We start from the raw sequence: 22,771 nt of genomic DNA, 5'->3' as shown, positions 1-22,771 counted from the left end.
TCCTTTCTCATTTCAGAAGGGTGGTAGGTTCTTGTTTTGGGGTTTAACATCACTTTATCTCTTTCCTTTATGTTTTATTTTTATTTTTTTTAAAGATTCTATTTATTTGTTGACAAGAAACACACACACACACACACACACACACACACACACACACACAGAATGGCAGAGATGCAGGCAGAGAGATAAGCAGGCTCCATGCAGGGAGCCTGATGTGGGACTCAATCCTGCATCTCCAGGATCACGCCCTGGGCCAAAGGCAGATGCTCAACCACTGAGCCACACAGGAATCCCACTTTATCTCTTTTCTACAATAATCCTTGCTGGTACTTCTGCTATATCACTTACCAAAATCTTTTGACCTGATGTTCTTAGACTGGAGTCCATTACTGGGAGTTGTGGGGAACAAAGATAGTGATAACCTGAGCTGGTACAAGTAACCCCTGGTGGGGTGGTAACTTTTCTGATATAGTTCCTTTTCTCCACATTAGGAGATGGGATCCCAGACCTACATTTCCTTTCTTGTTGCCCTGGAATTCCAAGTTCTGCCTCCCCTCTCACCCACTACCTCCTACCATTTTCAGGGGTTCTGGCTTCAAGCAGAATGTAGTACTTCATATCCTGGAGTATAGAAGGAGATTATTCTCATTCTCTTCCATAACTCATGATCATGCCCATGCAGATGCTCTCCCTGAAGGGCTGGGCCACTTCAGGGCAATAGAGCACTGGCAAAGGGCTTGGCATTGGCTGGGTGGTGTTCGACCTCCATGGAGTGGGATCCCCTGAGGTGAGCCCTCTCACTTCCAGATAGGGTTGCCTGGTAAATACAGTATATCCTATGCAATATTTAGTACATATTTAGGCTAAAAAGTCATTCATTGCTTATCTGAAGTTCACATTTAACTGGATTCCTTATACTTTTGTCAAATCTGCTCGTTCTACCCAGCCTTTCTTGACCTCAGGTCCCTCACCATGGGTCCTCATCACTGTGGCTAGGAGAGCTCTCTAAAGACCACCTGATCTTGTCTTCTGCTTCTAGGAAGCCTGCCATCCACCCCTTTCAGGACAAATGCTTAAAAGATGTTTTTCCCCCGAAGACCTCTTGACATTCTACCTGTCCTGCCCATACTGATATGCAGAATTAAAGAGATTTCACTTTGAGGTTTGAGGGTCAGCCCTATCTTCTAGAGAATTCTTAATTATTTTTCACAGAACTGAGGCCCTTCACTCTTGGGAACTCAGACACTGAGACCTCAGCCTCTCTCCAGATGCCCCTTTAATTATAGACAGGTTATAATTTGGTGGCTTGGGAAATAGCCAGCTTGGGTTTGTGTTGGTGGTTGTTTTTAGATTGTGTGTGGTGAGCACAGTATACATGTTTAGAGAAGAAGGTGGGAGACAGTGTGGAAAGTGGGTGTGACCACCTCTCCAGACCCATCCATATTCACATATCCAAACACCTAATTACATAACACCTGAGAAGTCACTGGAGTGAGGTCACCCATCACACACCCGTGGTTAATGGGAAACAGAGCTCTGCGGAGCATACTCAGCTTGGCCCTCAGAGGGGTGACGCACCTCTGTCTGTTTTGGTTGTTGGCGGGGGTTGAAAAGAAAGTCAGCTCTCAATAGGTTTAGGATTTTAGATGATGAAATATTTTGCAAAGGAGCCCAAAATATTGTCTTGGTTGGCAGGCCTCCTAATCTCTAAGTGTGCTAATAAGGTCAATAGGTTCCCCGCCCTCAGGGATGTGCATATCTGAGTCAAGGTAACAAACACAAATACCTCCAGGAACTAAGCAAATAAATTAGTGAAAACTGTCGGATTTAGCAAGAACAGTAATAATAGTAATAACAGTAATAACAGTAGCTGAAATTTATTGAGCACTGAGTCTCTGCCAGCAGTGTTCTAAATTCTTTAAATATATTTAACTTAATTATTTTTCTAAGTTTTGGAGATCAGTGCTATTACTTTCTATATTTTAAACATGGAGAAATAGGAAACAGACACCCAGAAAGGTTAAATAACAAAACAAAGCAAGTGGTAAGCCAAGATTCAAACCCAGGCAGTTTATCTCCAGAGCCCAAGGTAGCATGGCCTCAATGACAAGTTACATGTTGCTTCTGTTTAGTGGAGAAAGAGAATGATGAGCTCTGGCCAACCAGAAAATGTATCCCATCTAAAGGGGACAGCTGCTCCTCACATCTAATCAGGGCTGCCCTGTGGGTTCCATGTTTCCAGACCTTTTGCTTTATTTTTTATATTTTGATTTTTTTTTAATTTATTTTTTATTGGTGTTCAATTTACTAACATACAGAATAAACCCCAGTGCCCGTCACCCATTCACTCCCACCCCCCGCCCTTCTCCCCTTCTACCACCCCTAGTTCGTTTCCCAGAGTTAGGAGTCTTTACGTTCTGTCTCCCTTTCTGATATTTCCCACACATTTCTTCTCCCTTCCCTTATATTCCCTTTCACTATTATTTATATTCCCCAAATGAATGAGATCATATAATGTTTGTCCTTGATTATTGTTTTTTAAAGCAAAGAAGAAGAATCTGAAATTTTAGGGGGAGAATCTCCTGATTATTCATGTTGCCAACAAAATCAAATTTTTTATTTTTTAATTTTCTTTGATATTTTATTTATTTATTTATGAGAGAGAGAGAGAGAGAGAGAGAGGCAGAGACACAGGCAGAGGGAGAAGCAGGGTCCATGCAGGGAGCCCGATGCAGGACTTGATCCCGGGTCTCCAGGATCATGCTCTGGGCTGAAGGTGGCGCTAAACCGCTGAGCCACCTGGGCTGCCCAAAATCAAATTTTTAAAATTAAGTTTTCATGTTAATTCCAGTGTAGTTAACATAAAATCAGATTTTTAATAAACACTTGCATAGGTTGGGTTCTGCCATAGGTGACCTGCTTATGACCTCTGATATAAACCACTCAGGAGAGACTATTGCTGTCTTAAAGATTGACACTCCTTCCTTTAAAAAATTAGTTGATGCATTTTATAAGTCTTGTTTCCTTCAGAGAATCTTCTAATAATTTCTTAGTTTGTCGAGAAGTGCTATTCACAGCCAGTTCAAGTGACTTCTGCTGCATTCATAACATCTCTGCTCTATGCTTTCCTCTCACAGAGTGTCCCAAGGGTCCTGACATCCTGGTGGTCCTGCTTTCAGTGATGGGGGCCATTTTGCTCATTGGCCTTGCTACTCTGCTCATCTGGAAGCTCCTCATCACCATCCATGATCGGAAGGAGTTTGCTAAATTTGAGGAAGAGCGAGCCAGAGCAAAATGGGACACAGTAAGAGGCTGGGCTGGGCATTTTCTTCAGTCATTGGTTTGAGAGCCTCAAGTAGAAACAGTACATGTGTAGGGTAGCCAGGCTCAGCTAGCCCATAATTTTCCGGTTAGCCTCTGTTCTGGAAATTGGGAGATGGTCCCATTGTCCTTATTATTCCTGGAAACCACCCAATTCCCTCTCTACCCCATAGTGACCACAGGCCACATTGGTGAGTACTGACGGAACATACATAGGGCCCAGCTCTGCTCTGGACACTGATGCAATGAAATGCAGTGACTTATTCTCCAATTGAGGAAGACAGGACAAACTTGTGAATCCTACATTGAGAACATATAATGTATTATATACCGATGAAGTCCAAAGCATTAAATACAAACAGGAAAAAAAAAAAGCTAGCTAACTTTTGCTGAGGATTCACTTCTTCCATCCCTATAACAGCCCAGGATAGGAGGCAGTGTTATTATTCCCATTTTATAGATAAGGAAATTGAGCACAGAAAGTTTAAACAGCTTGCCCTATTGTGGGAGGGAATTAAGTTATGATAGGAATTATTTTTTGGGCCAGCCTCTTAATAAATATTCTCCCTACAGTTTATTCTGATAGAATTAAATGAAAGAAGCATCTACGGAGAACTTTCTGTATACTTAATTTTTCTCTGTTCTCCTTTGGCTCATCTTCCACATTTTAACTTTTTCCTGGGCCTTCCAAATGGCTTTTGACTCCATCAATGTCCAGGGGGAGGCTGAAAGTTTGTTCCCATTTGATAGTGACTTCAGGCCTTTGTACCCAAGAGCCTCAAGAAACTTGAGATGTTTCTGTTAGTGCAGTGTAGAAATCTGGAACCTCTGAGGAATATGAGAATATGTTGTATTTCTTGAAATGACTCCTAAAAGCTACCAGATCTTATGGGATTTGTCACTTTTTGTTAGAAAATAATTTGGGGGGATCCCTGGGTGGCGCAGCGGTTTGTCGCCTGCCTTTGGCTCAGGGCGCGATCCTGGAGACCCGGGATCGAATCCCACGTCGGGCTCCCGGTGCGTGGAGCCTGCTTCTCCCTCTGCCTGTGTCTCTGCCCCCCCCCCCTCTCTCTCTCTCTCTCTCTGTGACTATCATAAATAAATTAAAAAAAAATTAAAAAAAAAGAAAATAATTTGGGTCGTGGTGCCTGAGTGGTGCAGTTGGTTTGACATGTGACTCTTGGTTTCAACTCAGGTCATGATCTCAGGGTTGTAAGATAAGACAGCCCTTGTGTCAGGCTCTGTGCTTAACACAGAGTCTGTTTTAGAGTCTCTCCCTCTTCCCTCCCCCCAAATAAATGAATAAATATTAAAAGAAAAGAATTTGGGAAACCCAGTGAGGGTTTATTTTTAACTGCCAATGTGACAATATGTGGATAGTGCATGGAGGGATGAGATGAGAAAATTTAATTTTAAATTCAAATTAAATTAAAATTTTAACAAATTAAATTATTCTGGGTAAACCCTGTCTTCTCAATTTCAAATATCAGCTATCAGCTGCTACATTTCCGATCTCTGCCCACATCCCCAGCACTGTCAAACCAAAAAATGGGGAGAAGAGCAAAAGAGAGAGTTCAGGAGAGAGGCAAGAGATCAATAATGGTGAAAAGAGATCCTGAAATGTTTGGTGATCATCAAAAAGTAATGGGCTGGATTCAACCTCTTAGACATAGCCCCAGAATGGCATTCCCCCTTCTCTCTGCTTTTCTTTCCTATCCCCTCCCATCTTCAGAGTGAATATGGGGGTACAATGAACATTAAGTGGTTCGTCAGTGGTATATCCCACTCAGAGAAGGGTGTCTTGTGTAAACTTTTCAGATGAAATGTAACCCTTGGAGGGTAGGGAAGAGTCAAGGAATTTGCTGTAAGACACTTCTCTGCTCTTTCCACAGGCCAACAACCCACTGTATAAAGAGGCCACATCCACTTTTACCAACATCACCTACCGGGGCACTTAACACCAAGGAGCCATCCTCAGATCACTATCAGTCTGTCCCAGAATTGTGGACATCTCTGCTGTCATGTTTACAGGGAACAGTATCTGTGGGGCGGGATTGGGGGCTGGTTGTGGGGTGGGTTGGAGGAATGGCAGCATGCGGAGGTGTGGCTCTGTGTGTGTGTGTGTGTGTGTGTCTGTGTGAGTGTGTTGCGTGTGGGGGAATGTGTAATTTAAAGTTTGTGGTGTGTCCCAGGTCAGCGGAACTCCTCAGCCTTTATCCACAGAATGCCTCCTTCAGGGATCTTTCCTGCTTAACCTGAGGGTGACATAGCTGAGCAGGTGTTCATTACCTCAGTGAGAAGCCAGCTCTCCTTTCCAGGCCATTTTTTCTGAAGAGAAGGGCAGGGCTGAGTCTCTCATTCCAGAGGAAGCGGCCTTGATTCTACTTTGAGTTTATGGTTCTCAGGCCTGACTCTCAGTGGCTCTGATAGCAACTGCTGGGCTTGGCAGTCTTGTGTCAGCTAGGCCTTTATCTCCTTTCCCTTCCCTCAGGCTGAAGGAGAAATCAGAGGCAAGCTGAACCATCAGAGTTGCCTGTGCCTTTTGCCATCACCTCAATCCAGTATGGTTCCCTCATAAAGGGAGTCCTTGCTAGCAATTGTGTTGGGAGTGAGGATGGTAGGGCTACTCAGGGGTCGTGCATGGCCTGGATGAATGTGCCAGGGTCCCCAGTTCATAATCATAACCCTTAAGATTTGTCTCATTGGCAGCTCCACCCTAGAAGTTCGTTTAGAAGTGCGTCACCCTTAGACCAGCATCACTTCTTTACCTTCCACTTCCACACTCTCACTGCTGTAAACATACTGGGAATTTCTTTCATGACCAAATGCTTTTCCTCCCAGGGTGAGTGCTACGATTAGAGCCCGAGGTCTGGCCCCACTCTTCAGGCCCTCCCCGCCTTGTCCAAGGCACCTCCACACACCCAACCTGGTGCTAACGTGTGCTACATTCATCCATGCGGCTGATTACATTTATCTACCTCTTGGCTGTCTTGTGAATGAATAGTTCCCATGGGTCTCTGAGTCTGATGGGAATAAGTGCCACATTTGGAATGATGGACCAGTTGTATCAGCATGTGTGGCCTATTCTCTTATGGGCTGGGCAACCTCATTTTAACTCAGTCTTTAATTTGGGAGGCTGTGACTGCAATTTTATTTTATTTTTTCATTGGGTCACCTGAAACCATGATGAGGCTTGTTTAATCTAAAGGAATATGTATATAAACACACTCGCATATACTTGTAATTTTATTTGATGGTGAGGAGGGTGAATATTAAAAAAAAAACAAAACCTACACAGACTTGGACTGGATACAAACCCTCCCACTTGGCATCATTCATAGCAAGTTGCTGCTCAGTTGCTAGGTCTGTAAGGGCTCTCTCATTCTGGAAGCCTTTGGGGATGGACCCATGGGCATGTTGGGCTCTTTCTAAGGAGATGGAATACAGGCTGTTCTTTTTTCCTAGCCATAACAGTTGCTCCGTTGGTGTTTACCTTAGTCTAACATTAACAACTATCTTCACTGCCATTCATCAAGAAAAAGGGAAGGACCTATACACAGTGGTCTGATGATCAGAGAAATCTAAGCCCTAGCCTCAGTGTTGCAGCTAAGGAATTTTTAACTTCGATTAAGGCAAGTCTCCCTGGGGCTCAATTTTCTAGTTTGAAAAATGGTAGGCTTGGACCAGCCACTCTAGAAGGTCTCTTACAGTATTGATATTCTAAGATGCTGGGACTTCCTGAGACATCAAACGTACAGTCAAGATTCTGTGAGATGTTGTTACTATTTGTTGTTATAGTTGGGAGATCTGAGAGACCTGGCTTTGACAAGCGCAGATATCATTCCATATCACCTTTCCCAATGAAAGAGCCTCATTCTATCCTCTCTTAGAACACCTTCCCCAACATTTTTTTTTATTTTCATTGATGTTTTTTTAATAATAAATTTATTTTTTATTGGTGTTCAATTTGCCAACATACAGAAAAACACCCAGTGCCCTTCCTCAACATTTGTTAGCAGTTACATCTCCTGATGTAGCACTCAAGCTCCACTTAGTTTATTATTTCCTAGTTCACTTTGCACACATTTGCATCCATGCATATGGAAGAGGCATCCGTAAGAAGTAGCTGAAATATATATTCTGTATTCATGTGTTAACATTGAGAATAAGCCTTGGAATTAGAAATGGGGCAAATGACTGAGCCTTGTCTCACCCATGGATTACCCTTTAGTGAAGGGGATGGAAGTGCAGTAGAGGGATGGTAGTACAGTAGAGGGTTGGGTCCAAGAAGTTTCAAACCTAACTATATCCTTTGGCTACTGAGACAAGAGTCTATTAGAGTAGTAGTTGGACATTTTATTTAGATAAGATGGTTTATATGAAGAAACTATATCAAAAGAGGAAGAACATATATTTATAAGATTAAAATAATCAGTAGGACTCTTGTCTGAGCTTCTGGAACGAGGCTTCTAGGTTTTAAAAGACCAATACTCTTTGTCTGTATATGGGGAGAACCTGTTCACGAGATAGCAAAGAAAAGTCAGTTTTGGCATCACATGGGGTGAACATCTAAATAGTATTTTGGCATCAGCACAGCCCCAAAAGGTTATTATTCATGCTCAGCTCCTCTGGAAATAATTTATGTTCAATCTCAGGGTCTGTGGACAGTAATGGGAAGCTCTGAACGTTCCTTACAAGTTGTCCCATAAGGAGTCAGTTCTTTACCTCTCAGATATTCTTAGACCATCCATGACTTCAAGATACTTTTCTTTGTTAAGTATTCCTGGTTGAAATGACTTAAGTGCCTTCCTGACTTCCCAGCCACCCCTCTGTTTGAGTTGTGCAACAGTGAATTAAATGTGTTTTCCAAAACGAATTGACCTAAGCCTGCCCAGTTCTTCCTGTGTTGTTCTTTCTGTTTTCTTTGGGTGAAAAGAGTAAGTGTCGTTGCCTCAAAAATGATTATTTTAGAACAAGCATGTTTCCAAATGTAACCAAATGATGACTGCTACAGGAACTGAAGTTTGCTCAGAGCCCAGAGTTTTTCTTAGACTTTAAACATTTTCAAAATAAATAGGTTATTACAGTTTCTAAGAGTTAGAGTTGTTTTGCTTTTTAATTGGGGATATTTTTTGGAACTTGTGTGATCTCAATAGAACAGACTGTCAATTCAGCCTAGGTTTTGTTTGCGGGAGGCATACATCGGTACAGTAAAGGCTTAAGGGAAGATGATTTACACTCAACTTTTATATAAGGAATTGGGTCTCAGACCGTAGGTCTCAAGGACCAGCAGCCTCTGTATCATCTGGGAAGTTGTTAGTAATATAAATGCACAGGCCACACCCCAGAACTACTAACCCAGAAAATCTGGGAGTGGGGCTCAGTGTTCTCTCTCAGTAAGCCCTCCCAGTGATTCTGTTGCATACATAAGGAGTCACATACCCATACTTCTGGCTTAATAAGTTTTCAGTAAGTCAGTTCAGTTATTAAAAGATCATGAACATAGCTTGATAGATTAAGAAAACCAAGTATCTACCCACATAACATGAAGATTTACTTTTGACCCATTTTCCAGGTTAAGTGATCAAAGGCTTCTTGGGATCACGCACAGCCACAAATTCCCATGAAAAACTAAAAGAAGTAATAGATCAAAATCAGAGGAATAAAAAAAAAAAACAAAACAACCAACAGGATCCTTGGCAGGCATCTAAGAAGACTTTTATTCACAGGGGATGGGATCAATATCTTCATTTTTAGTGTTATCATTCTATAGGATAAGACTTTAGAATTTGTAACTTTGGGCCACCTGGGTGGCTCAGTGGTTGAGTGGCTGTCTTTGGCTCAGGTTGTGATCCTAGGGTCCTGGGATCAAGTCCCGCATAAGGCTCCTTGCAGGAAGCTTGTTTCTCCCTTTGCCTGTGTTTCTGCCTCTCTTTGCCTCTCTCTGTGTCTCTCATGAATAAACAGGTAAAATCTTAAAAAAAAAAAAAGAATTTTTAACTTGACTTTGCTATTTAAAATGTATTGAGCATCAACAGTACAGGATTGAAGTACACTCAAAATCTTTGCCTTTGAATCTTGCATTCCTTATGTAACATACATTTTAAAAAACACATTACATGACATCATAAAAAAGATTATGTGAACATACACTGAGTCCTTTTATGGTGAAATTTTGTAAGACTCACTATATTTACATTATGATAACTGATGACTAAATGTCTGGATGAAAATGGAGAACTTTCTGTGAAAATGAAATGAAAAGCTACATGTCAAATCACATTGGTAATCCCCCAACTCTTGACCTCTGCAGTCTGAATTACTACTACTATAGTAGTAGCCATTCTAATGACCATTGGGACAAATTATAAGCAGATTGTCTTGGAATTATAGGGCAATCCTTTTTCACATTGATGTAAGGAAACAATAATATGCGCTTTTCAAGGAAGCCATTTAATACTTATTGAAAAATAACTTCTATTTGGTTTTGTAATTTATTTCTGGAAATGCATTTCTAATTTTTTGTAGTTTGACTAAATTATACAAGGAGGTAGTTTTAAATGCTTGTGGTTGGGGTTAACTATATTGTTAAATAAAATTTTAAAAGTCCACTTACCATCACTCCTAACATTTACTTAGCATGTGAGAAGAAAATTGTCAGGAACATGATTGTGTTCCTTACAACTGCTGTCATAGTGAGGTCTCTCCAATCTCTTGCAGAGAGGAAACATTTTCCATCAGCTGTGTATCTTCTGACAGTACATCAAAGAATGCTCACAGAATATAAGTATCTAGAAATTAACATATAGGAAGTTTAAGAGTCTTTAGGCAAAAATCTCCATAGTAAATTATTCTTTATCAGTACCCCTGAAACGAACTTTGTAAGAAAAAAATTTCACCATTCATTGTGTTTTATATAACGTATTAGTTGGTTTTTCCTGTGACTCATACACAATTGGCATGATTCTTTGGAGAGATTAGAGTGTTGGGTGTGTAAACATCATTCGGTGGCCAATGAAAATACCTCATTAAGAAAAAGGAAAAACGTTGATGGACATATGCTAGACTTTGCTTTTCCCAACCTTTATAATCACCCATTGTGACAGAGGTTGCTAATTGTGCCCCCATATCTGTTTTCACTTCTCACATATTATTAGAACTTCTAATTTTCAGTTAGACATATGGCTGCCCAGAATAAAGACTGTTTCTCAGCTTCTCTTGCAGCTAGGTGTGCCATGTCTATCTCATAGACAGTGAGATGTAAATGGAAGAGGTGCATACGACTTCCAGTAAGTGCCACTAAAGGGAAGGAGCATGCCTTTCTTCTCCCTTTCCTTTTTCAGGAAGGATGGAATGTAAAGATAATAGCTAGAATTTAAGCAGACGTTATGGATCAAGATGTGACCTAAGGAATTGTAGTAGTTTTTTTTTTTTTTTTTTTTTTGCTACATAACAAAGTATCCGACAGTTTAGCAGCTTAAAACAATAAACACCATCTCACAGTTTCTGTGGCATGTCATCTGGCTTCTCCCCAAGTGAGTAATCCAACAGACAGCAAGGAGGAAGCTGTAATGTCTTTTATGACTTAATTTTAAGTTTAATAAATTATAATTTTTATTATATATTTATTTATTATTTTAAAAAGATTTTATTTATTTATTCAGAGAGAGAGAGAGAGAGAGAGGCAGAGTCACAGGCAGAGGGAGAAGCAGGCTCCATGCAGGGAGCCCGACGTGGGACTCGATCCTGGGTCTCCAGGATCACACCCCGGGCTACAGGCCGCTCTAAACTGCTGTGCCACCAGGGCTTCCCTATAACTTAATTTTTAAAAAAGATATATTTGTTTGAGAGAGATCAGGGGAGAGGGGCAGGAGAAAGGGGTAAAGAGAGTCTTAAGCAGACTCCAGGCAGAGGGCAGAACCCAATATGGAGCTTGATCTCATGACCCTGAGATCATAACCTAAGCTGAAACCAAGAGGCAGGCATTTAACCAACTACACCACCCAGGCACCCCTATGACTTAATTTTTGTTTTGTTTTAAAGATTTATTTGAGAGAGAGAAAGAGAGAGTATGAGCAGAGGGAAGAGCAGAAGGAGACAGAGAATCTCAAACAGACTTCCCACTGAGCATGGGAGCCAGATACAGGGCTTGGTCTCAGAGCTCTGAGATCATGACCTGATCTGAAATTGACAGTTGGACACCCAGCCGGCTGAGCCACCCAGGTGCCCCATGACTTAGTTTTGTAAATTATCACAATCCTGAAGTGTCATATCATCACTTGTGCCATACTCTATTCATTATAAGTAGCTCACTACATCTAGCCCATATTCCACATTCAAGAAGAGTGGACTAGATGCCACTTCTTGAAGAGATGAGCATTGTGGTAGATAGAATCATTGCCCAAGGTATCCATGTTCTGGTCCCTAGAACTAGTGAATATGTTACCTTGCATGGAATAAAGGATTTTGTTGATATAATTAAGAATAGAAACAGGGGAATTTAATAGATTATTTGGGTAGTCTTAATATCAGAAGAGTTTTTATAAGAGGAAGGTAAGAGGGTCAGAATGAGAGTAGGAAATGTAATGATGGGAACAGGTCGGAGTGAGGTGGCCATGAGTAAAGGAATGCAGATAGCCCCTAGAAGCTGGGAAAAGTAAGAATACATTTTCCTTTAGAGTCTTCAGGAATGCAGCCTTTATTTTTAGCTCTGCAAGACCAATTTTGGACTTCAGACCTCCAGAAATGTAAGATAGTAAATTGTTTAAGCCACTAAGCTTGTGATAATTTGTTATAGTGATAGGAATAAACTAATACACGAAAGAATTTGTGGACATATTTTAAAACTGCCACAGTCCACCCTCTGGTCACAAATTATAGTCCTCCCACATGCAAAATGCACTCATCTCTCCCAAGGCCCCAGAGTTGTATGCCATTCTAGCATTCATTCAAAGTTCAGTCTTGTCCACTACATTAGGTCCTGGGGCAGATGAAACTTTTTGGATATAGATCCTTTTTTTTTTTTTTTTTTTTTTTTTAGTTCCTTATATTCATCCATGTGAATATGTACCTCTCTATTTGAAGCCCTACAGAAAAAAAAGCTATATGCTTCCTTCCTACAACAACCAATGTAAAAGATAAGGTAACTGCTACAGACACTCCCATTCTAACAAGCAGAAAACAGGAGGTTCGCAGAAGCCCCCAGTCCATAGCAATTCTTAAATTCACTGGGTATAGATTCACAGTTCCATATTCAAGCCCTGGGAATAATTCTCCACGGATTTTCATTCTACTCTCTAGGCTCTTGGTTTTACCCTGTAAGTCATCTTTTTCCCATTAAAGGTAGTGTATGTTGTAAATGGTTTTCTCAACCTGCTGCCTGCTAATAGAATTGAGGGTCCAAAGGCCTTTTTCCTTTTTGTACTCTGACTCAGCCCAAGCTGGCAGTGTTTCTTTTTTTTTTTTTTAAGATTTATTTATTTATTTATGATAGACATAGAGAGAGAAAGAGAGGCAGAGACACAGGAGAAGGGAGAAGCAGGCTCCATGCCGGGAGCCCGACGTGGGACTCGATCCCTGGACTCCAGGATCGCGCCCTGGGCCAAAGGCAGGCGCTAAACCGCTGAGCCACCCAGGGATCCCCGCTGGCAGTGTTTCTGATAATACAGTAGTCTTTTTTAAAAAAAATTGTGAATCTCCTGTGAATCTTTTTGAGTTTTAGACCATGAGATAAAAGCCTTATCGATAAATATCTGTGAGCTAAATCTTTTTGTACCTTCTGCAAAAGTCTTAAGATTCTTAGAGGTCATATTATTTGAATGAGACTATCCAAGACTCATAACCTTTTCTTTTTTTAAGATTTATTTATTCATGAGAGAGAGAGAGAGAGAGAGAGGCAGAGACATAGGCTGAGGGAAAAGCAGGCTCCCCACAGGGAGCCCAAGGGGGGACTTGATCTGGATTCTGGGATCACGCCCTGAGCTGAAGGCAGATGCTCAACCTCTGAGCCACCCAGGCGTCCCCCAAGAGTCATAACCTTAAAATCTTTACAGAGGCTTTTGCCTGATTAAAGGGTACTTGCACTACCCCACTTAAGCCGTCGCTGCAATGAAAGGCAGTGGAGCAATAAGATAGAAGACAGTGCCTACAACTATGGTAAACAATTATCTGCTCCCCTGAGTGACTATCTCTGAACCTCCTGAATGTGAGAAATAAAATTCTATCTTGCTTAGGCCACCATTTTTAGGAATTTTCTGTTACTGGTAAAAGAATCTAATCCTAATTAATACACTCTTGGTGCTATTTTAGTGGGGAGGTGGTCTGTGAAACTAATACAGAAACTAACTCAGCAGATTCAGTACTAAAAACTACAAATGTTCAAGATTTGTGAAGCATCCACAACCTTTTGATCAACACACAGACTGAAACCATTTATAATCCTTACACATTAGAAGTTTATGCTTTATGAATAGGTGGAAAATGGGCTGAGTTCATCAATAGAGGTGACTAAACAGTGGAAGGGGGGAAAGTGAGGAAGTAGGGAGTGGTGGGTGGGGTGTTGACAGAAAAGACATGGTCTCAGAACTCAGATTCTTTACAGACTGTTTAGGGAGATAAATCAGATACATGTTAAAAGTACTAGAGAATACCTACAGAGCAAGATTTAAGATGCAAACAGGCATAGTATATATACAAACAGGCACAGTAGATCTCTGGAGGAATTAACTATTTTAGCATTTATTGAGCACACTACCTATACATTTTTGAATTATCACAATCCTGAATGAGAAAATTGATGCTTAAAGAGCCTAAGTAGTTTGCTCCACTGCATACAGTAAGTAGGATAATGACTGAATAATTGTATTCGAATAGATCTTTTTTTAAACGATTTTATTTATTTATTCATGAAAGACAGAGAGGCAGAGACATAGGCTCCCTATGGGGAGCCTGATGTGGGGCTTGCTCCCAGCTCCCTGGGATCATGACCTGAGCTGAAGGCAGACGCTCAACCACTGAGCCACCCAGGTGCCCTGAATATATCTGTCTCTGAAGCCCACGCTGTTCACCACGATGTTACCAACATAGGGCTCAGGCTGGATCAATTAATGTTAATAAATTTATCTACACATAAAGAAAACATACCTTAAATCGTGGGCTTTTGGGGGAAAATATTTGCAAAATGCTCCTTGATAGAACATTTGCAACTTTAGCAAACCTTAAAAATGATTAATTTCACTGAATTGGACTCATAAATTTTAGTGACCTCATAATCAGGGCAATTCATGAAAAATCGCTTTGAGTCTATTACCAATATCATCTGGGCTCTAGGATGCACACACACACACAAGAAGTTGATTTTCAAAGAAAAACAAAGTAAAAAAACAAGTCTCTTCCCAAAGGAAGCGTTTTGCCTCCGAAAGGCAGCCTGGAACTCATTTCAGCCAAGTAGCGGAACAAGTGGCTTTCTGCTGCTGTGCGTTATGCAGGAGCAGAGACCGCGAAGGACCGAATGTTTTAGAAGGGAGGGCGGGAAGTACTCCGAGGATGGATAGAAGATAACACTGAGAAGTAGTGAGACTGGGGTCAGACGGCTCACCAGAGAACCAGGAGAGCCTTAGGAAGCACCGGGAGTGCCGGATGGAGGGCGAAATCGAGGTGCCGTGGCGGTGGGGGGCGAGGGGAGGAAAGCCCGCACGGAACAGCCCCGCCACTCGCGCCACTCGCGTCTGGGCCGCCGAGCCCGGCTGGGGGAAGTCACAGGCCCTTGTGAGGTGGGGTGGAGCGGCGGGGCCGCAGCGCAGTCCAGTCGGCGCGGAGGCGGCGGCGAGCTGAGCCGCTCCCCGCGGCCCCGGACCCCTGCGCGGCGGCTGGAGAGCCAGCCAGGGTTCCGCACGCATCCAGCCCCGGGGCTCGGTGGGCGGAGCGTCGGCCCCAGTCAGGTGACCTGGGGGCGGGGCCTCGCCGCGCGGGAACTCGGGAAGGCGGCAGAGCCAGAGCGCCGTGCTGCGCGAGGTGCTGTGGGGCTTGAGGCGACGACCTACCTATCCGGGCGGTTTAGGGCACCCGGCCGTGAGGCGCGAGGCGGGTACACCCCCGGGAGCCCAGGAGGTCCACGGTGTGAGCCTCAGGGGACAGAGGTAGGGAGGCAAAGACTTGCTGTGAGAGGAGAAGAGGAGGCTGAGGGAAGAGTGCAGCACGGTGCGAGAGAGCACGTGGAACCGTCACGGAGATGGAGGAAGGTTCCAGAAGGGGCAGTGAGGTGATTGGGCCCAACAGTAAAGGGGCGGAGGGGTGACGGGGTTGGGTCGGACAGTGCCTCGGGAATGGTGTTGGTTCTAGAAGGGTGGAGGGCATCCCTGCGCCTTCAGCATCCGCTGACACCTGTGTTAGAGCAGTTGTCGTCTGGTGGGTAGTTTCCCTTGTTTACGTGTCCGCTGACTTTCTCCCGGAGAAGTCGAAACAAGCAGGGCCTCTTGGAATGCTGCACAGCATTCCTTGCGTGAAGTGGAAGTTCACTCAGTATTTGTTAAAGGTGGTAATTAGGGGCGATGCAGGTGCCCTGAAGAGGTGTCTGCAGGTGCTTTCACAGCCGTTTGCAGTCAGCGCAGCAAGGGAAGGGTGAGTGAGTGGGGGGGGCGGGTTGTGAGGGAAGCCGGATGGAAGACTGGGAAGAGCGGAAAATACTGTGGTGGAGGGATGTCACCCTTCCCCCCTGGGAAGGAAGCAGTTGGGTATGTGGAGGTGGTGGTAACTCCCCAAGTGAGAAACTGCAGGGGTGAAAGCACAAGATAAACCACAGCGCACTAAAAACAAAATAAAGCTAGATTCTCCGTTTTTCTGCCTAGTGGTGCCTCTTGGTTTACTAAGAAGCCATGAATTTAGTGAAAGCTATCCCTGGAATTGGGAGTCAGGGACCAGAATTTTGCTATTTCGTGTATGCTGTGTGGGCAAATCACAATCTTTCTCTGTGTAAGTTTCCTTATATATAATTAGGGGATTAGACCAGAAAGATTTCTAAAATCATTCTAGTTCTGTTACGGCTCCTATGATTTCTTGTAACAATAGACAAGGAATCTCCCCAACTTTATTTATTTTAAAATTTATATATTTAAGTTCCAATATAGTTAACATATAGTGTTAGTTACAGGTATACAATATAGTGATTCAACAGTTCTATACATTACTCAGTGCTCATTACTATAATCCCCATCTTATGTCACCATTTGCCCCAGCCATCCTCCCCCTGGTAACCATTATTTTGTTCTCTATAGTTAAGAGTCTCTTTTTTGTTATGTCTCTTTTTTTTTTGCTGTGGTTCTTTGCTTTCTTTCTTTAATTCCACAGATGTGTGACATCATGTGGTATTTGTCTTTCTCTGAGTGACTTATTTACTTAGCATTATACTCTAGATCTGTCCATGTTGCAAATGGCAAGATTTCATTCTTTTTTTTTTAATGCCTGAGCAATATTCAATTGTATATACATATACCTTTTTATCCATTTATCTATTGATGGACACTTGGGCCACTTCCATAATTTGCTATTGTAAATGATGCTACATAGGGGTGCATGTATCTTTTTCAATTAGTGTTTTTGTGTTCTTTGGCTAAATATCCAGTAGTGCAATACTGGATCATAGGGTACTTCTACTTTTAACTTTTTAAGGCATCTGCATACTGTTTCCCACAGTAGCTGCACCATATGTGTCCACACCAACAGTGCACAAGGATTCCTTTTTGTCCATATCCTTGCCAACACTTGTTTCTTGTGTTTTGAATTTAGCCATTCTGACAGATGTCAGCTATCTCATTGTGATTTTGATTTGCATTTCCCTTATGATTAGTGATGTTGAGCATCTTTTCATGTGTCTTTTGGCCATCTGTATGTCTTCCTCCCCTATATATATCTTATAATATGTCTATTAAGTTATAAAATATATACTTAAATTATAAAATACTGAAAATTTTATACTCTGCCAAGGATTGGAAAACCCTCCAGTAATAATGATAGCTTTATCTATATAAAGACTGAATCAGTTTGATACTTTAAAAAATACTTGTCATGTGTCAGAGGGTTTTGAATTTCTTTACTTCTTTTTTATAGTTTTTGATAAATCAGAGAGTGACGACCAAGATGTAAGGGAAAATGAGAAAGGACAGTGTGTATTTGGGAGTGTGGGGGGCAGAACACAAGTATAGATGGTGGTGGATGTCTTCTCTCTCACTCTCCTAGTACCACTGGGACAAGAGCAGGGAGGAGATGACTTCTTGATTCTCATATGTGCTTCCAGACTTTTTTTCATCCCATTTGCAAAATGCTCAGTTTTGCATCTCACATTATCGGATTATCCTACCCACTATCATTCCCTATTACTTCAGTCAAATTTCAGCCCCTGGCTTTCTGCTGCTCTAACTCTACCTCTGTTGTAATGCTTGTGACTTTAGCATTCATACAGATGATCCTTCCTGTGCTCTGTTCTCTCAGTTCCTGTCCTCCTACAATCATTTAATCTGTCCTCAGTCACTTGTTCCCTATTTCTTATTCTCAATCTTGTATTACCAATAATTCCAACTCTGTTATCTTAATACAGTAGTCCTTTACCTCTTATTCTCGTTAGCACCCCCTTATTTCAATTTCCATGGTTTCACTTACCTGTGGTCAACTATGGTTCAGGAGATGATCTTCCTGACCTATATCAGAAGATCAGTAGTAGCATAACGCTATGTTACAATGCTTACCTCATTCACCTCACTTCATCTCATCACATATGCCTTTAATCATCTCACATTATCACAAGAAGGATAAGTACAGTACAATAAGATATTTTAGAGAGACCACATTCACATAACTTTTTTACAATATATTGTAATCTATTTTATTATTACTTATTGTCAATCTCTTACTGTGCCTAATTTATAAACTAAACTTTATCATAGGGATGTGTGTAGAGGTAAAACAATATATACTGGATTTGCCACTCTGTAGTTTCAGGCTTCCACTGGGGGGGTCTCAGGGTGGATCCCCCAAGGATAAGGGAGGGGAGAGTACTGTATGTTCCACTCTCCCTCCATCACAGTCCTATCTTCAGGCTCACTCTGGGCTCTAATAATCCTTGGATCCCACCAGGATCTTCAGTCTATCTTTTTTGGGTTTTTATTTTGAATGTCATTCACCCTCTCTTGTACTTATTTCCCATCCACCTACTCAGTTTGTTTCATGGTCAATAATTAAAACCACTCCTTTGGGGGTGCCTGGGTGGCTCAGTCGGTGAAGCATTGGCTTTTGGCTAAAGTCATGATCCCAGGGTCCTGGGATCGAGCCCTGAGTCAGGCCCTTTGCTCAGTGGGGAGTCTGCTTCTCCCTCTGCCTCCCCCCCTGCTTGTGCTCTCTTTCTCCCAAATAAATAAAATCTTAAAAAAAAATCCACTCCTTTGTATTCCCCGGTTCCCTTTCACATTTTCCGTTCGTTTTACTTTCTTGGCTAAATTGTAATCCTAGATTAAATCTAGATCTCTGCTTCAGTGCCAGAATTTCTGAATTGAACATAGCAAGAGAAAAAAAAAACACAACTATACTTACTGGTTTTACTTTAAATTCATGTAAATTCATGATCACTTCCTCAAGGGGCCCTGATGCTGCTCAGCAACTATATCAGGTACCCATGGGCTATTAGTTTTTCCATTTTCCTAGAGGACTGTTTTGTAACAGTATCTCTGTCCTCAAACCTCTAGTATGTCTTCTCATATCCTTATTCTTAGTTGATTATGTTGCTTCCTTTTCTACTAAGAAAACTAAAGCACTTAGGGATGCCTTGCTGGCTCAGTTGATATAACATGTGACTCTTGATCGCAGGGTCTTGAGTACAAGACCCATGTTGGGTGTAGAGCCTATTTAAATTAAAAAAAAATTAAAAAATATATATGTATTAGAAAACTAATCAGAGGATTTCCACAAGCTTCCACAACCACATCTACTCTTTATGTAATTAAGAAATTAGCATGCTACCCGAATGGCTTCTCTTAGGATTATTGGTGTCCTCCATGTTGGAAAACCTAATCAGTCATTTAGTACTCATCTTACTTGACCTAATGGCAGCACTTGTCCCAGTCGATTACCCATTCTTCTTTTTTTTTTTTTAATAAAGATTTTATTCATTTATTCATGAGAGACACACACACACAGAGAGAGAGAGAGAGAGAGAGGGGCGGAGACACAGGCAGAAGGAGAAGCTGGCTCCATGCAGGGAGCCCGATGCGGGACTCGATCCCGGGACTCCAGGATCAGGCCTTGGGCTGAAGGCGGCGCTAAACCGCTGAGCCACCCGGGCTGCCCTCATTCTTCTTTTGAAGTACTTTTTCTCACTTGGGTTTTAGGAATCTAGACTCACCTGATTTTCCTCCTTTTACAACTATAGTGATTGTTTCAGAAAGGACTTTACATCATGTTATCTCTAAGCTCAAAACACTCCAGTGGGTTCCCATCTCAGCACACAAGCTAGGGGCCCTCTATATCCGCTTGCCTCCCTTGACTCCTCTGCTCCCCTTGTCTCCTTTCCCTTTGCCTTCTCTGCTTTAGCTTTTTGGGCCTTCCCACTCTTGCTTGAACAATGAAGCTCCTTCTTACTTCTGAGCCTTTGTACTTGGTTTTCTCTGGCTGACATGCTTTCTCCTAAGATATTCATTGGCTTTCCACTTTAATTCCTTCAGGTCTGTACTCAAAAGTCTCCCTTTCAGTAGAATCTTCCTTGGCTCCCCTGTCTATTCCCTGCATCTTTTCCCCAACACCATACTTCATATTCTTCTCCCCTACTTTACATTTTTTTTAGTATTTATCACAGAAAACATACTACATGTTTTACCTACTTATCTAGGTCTACATCTCTCTTCTGAGATGGATTCATTTTATTTTTGATGTGTTTTGAATTCCAAGAATGTTGGACATACCCCATTCAACAGTAATTAGTATAACATACCCCATTCAACAGTAATTAGTATAACATTTCAGAAATAAATGATTTTAAAGTACTATCTCTAATAGAATATTCATATTTGCAGTTAAACTTGACAGTATGAAAATGACACTGATAATTATAACTAACAATATGATATAACTAGCAATGTAATAAATAGCACATCCAATGTGACTCAGATATGAGTACAAAAACATTGTGAAAATGTGGGGAATTTCTAAAATTGGTTGGTATGTGATGTGGAAGTCTGGTTTAAAACAGGCTTTTTTTGCAGTAGTTTTTTTTTTTTTTTTGACAGGCAGTATTATAGGGTGCTGAAGACCATGAGCGCTTGAGTTAGGCTGCTGAAGTTCAAATTCTGAGTCCACTATTTGTTGGCTATGTAATCTTGTGGAACTTGATCTAAATCTTTATTTTCCTCATCTGTAAAATAAAGGTAATGATAATTCTTTAAAAGATGTTTGTGAGGAATAAATGAAATAATTTATGTCAAAGTGTTTATTATAACGTCTGGTACACGGTAAGCATTTAATAACATCAATGATTGCTGCCATGTTAGTAGTTCTGCTTCTCTGGGTTTATTTGAATAAATAAATATAACTGGATTTTTCTGCTTTTTATGTCATTTGAGTTTGGATTTCTCTACTTCTTATACTAAAAGGTAAAGTTAAGGGACTAGATGATCTCCTGTGAATTACAATCTACTAACTGCTTTTTTCCCCCCAGCTTTCACACACATATCTGGGTTGGGGAATACCTATTTGGTTTATGCTGTGTTACAAGGATAACCTTAGGTAGGTAAATATAAGTAAGTCTCTTAAACAGTCATATGATTTTTTTCTTTTTTCTTTTTTTTGGACAGGAAATCCTTTTGTGCTATTGCTCATTCATACTTGTTCATCAAGGCTTTTGAGTCCCAAAGGGCAAAATTTACCTCTAAACTGAAAAATGGAAGCTAAGGTACTTTTATTCTGCCAGATATTTCCTCAAAGCAGTTTCTAAAGACTCCTTCCTCTTCTTTTTTAAAAAAATTAGTTTACACTAAGAATTAGTTTACATTAGCTCATATCCATAATCAGTAAGCAGATTCATAGAGCAATATAGTTACAAGATCTTGCTTAACAACTAAGGTGACTTTTGAGGTCTTTTTATGGGTATATACTGAAATATCTCATCCCAGCAACCTGTGTAGTATCAAGAGATCTGTGGTATATGATGAAATTTATTTTGGGGGGGATACGAACTGGGATAATTTTTCAGGAGAATAAAGGATTTAAACCTACATGAGAGATTGTAGATTTCATAGTTGATGATGTGGAAATCTAGCTAGAAAGTAATATGTAAGATTCAGGGAATGTTCTTATCCATTGGCTAGTATTGTGTCAAACAAAAACAAACCTGGACTTAGTAAGGAGAGACTTTATTAAAAAAGATTATTGCGAGGGAGAAAATGGACTATTTATTGAAATAGCAGGACAGGGGCTATTGTAATAGGGAGAAGGCTGTGACCAGAAGATCTGCAAGCATCTCAAGGGCTAGGCAGAAGGGCTATCTATCTATCTATCTATCTATCTATCTATCTATCTATCTATCATCTATCTTATCTATCTATCTATCTATCTATCTATCATCTATCTATCTATTATATACAGAAGTCAACAATGGCATGAGCAGATAAATAGATCAGAGAGTGTTTTAGGGTCCTGGAAGAAGGAGAGAAGCTTAACCAAAGCTTGGTGAATAAGCATTTTGTTCTGATTGATCAGTGAGGTTAAAACAGTTTGGCTAATCATTCATGAAACAAAGAAAGGGAATTTTGATCTTGTTATAAGTAAACAAGGAGGGCATCTGTGAGTTTTATCTAAAGTATATGGGGGGTGGTTCTTTGCAGCAAGCCCTGTTCCAGAATACAAAAGGGTGAGGGGGATTCCTTTAATCTTTATTGTTTTCTGGAAGCACGGGGCTCAGGTAAAACTCAATATTGTCAACTGAGAGTTCTAACCCTTCAAATTTATGCTTTTAATGGATTTGGTGCCACCAGGTAAGATGTATCTATAGTATAATCCAAAAAAACCCACACCAATTTCAAGGCTTTTTGCTAAGTGCTTTGATGTGTGATATATATATTAACATGTTCCATATTCTTATACTTAATACTTTGTTGATTGTGCCCTCATAAACTGATGTTGAAGGTGAATTCTTAAAAATTAAAATAAATTAATGATATTAATATAGCATACCAGTTTGTCTTACTTTAGCTATATAATTTATACTTCATACATCTCTAACCATGGAGTTTCAGAGATTGTTTCCTGTTCTGTATCCTAAAGTGTCTGTCCACTATTTAACTGCTTCTGTTCATCTGGTATTTGATAAACAGGTTTTTGTGCCTCTCTATATTTTTAGATCTTCCTCTTATCTTCCTAGTTTCTATTTTGAGTCATTTTTCTCAATGTCTCTAAGAAATTTTTCATCATTCCT

General features: G+C 41.0%; 1 protein-coding gene and 1 long non-coding RNA gene across 5 annotated transcripts in view; one reads left to right on the top strand and one right to left on the bottom strand.

Annotated features, from left to right (window-relative positions):
- ITGB3 (integrin subunit beta 3) overlaps nucleotides 1–21,251 on the top strand; it is a 64,861-nt gene extending 43,610 nt beyond the window's left edge. For 2 of the 4 annotated variants that reach the window (XM_077853922.1, XM_077853925.1), the window contains exons 14-15: nucleotides 3,138–3,304; nucleotides 5,214–8,197. In XM_077853922.1, the coding sequence (XP_077710048.1) occupies nucleotides 3,138–3,304; nucleotides 5,214–5,279 (233 nt within the window). In that variant the 3' untranslated portion in view covers nucleotides 5,280–8,197. Of the gene's footprint in view, nucleotides 1–3,137; nucleotides 3,305–5,213; nucleotides 8,198–20,588 lie in introns of those variants that run through there. The other 2 variants (XM_077853923.1, XM_077853924.1) reach the window with 2 other exon arrangements.
- LOC144286885 (uncharacterized) lies at nucleotides 8,592–15,224 on the bottom strand. The gene is made up of 3 exons (XR_013354844.1): nucleotides 14,918–15,224; nucleotides 9,938–10,112; nucleotides 8,592–9,295 (listed from the first exon to the last, which is right to left on the bottom strand). It is a non-coding gene; the product is annotated as an uncharacterized LOC144286885 (long non-coding RNA).
- Nucleotides 21,252–22,771: the final 1,520 nt, after the last annotated feature.

The sequence above is a fragment of the Canis aureus genome, chromosome 16, assembly GCF_053574225.1.
Source record: "Canis aureus isolate CA01 chromosome 16, VMU_Caureus_v.1.0, whole genome shotgun sequence".
In the NCBI taxonomy this organism is placed as follows: Eukaryota; Metazoa; Chordata; class Mammalia; order Carnivora; family Canidae; genus Canis; species Canis aureus.
The sequence above is the reverse complement of the archived record's forward strand: the minus strand, read 5'-3'. Positions and strand labels throughout refer to the sequence as shown.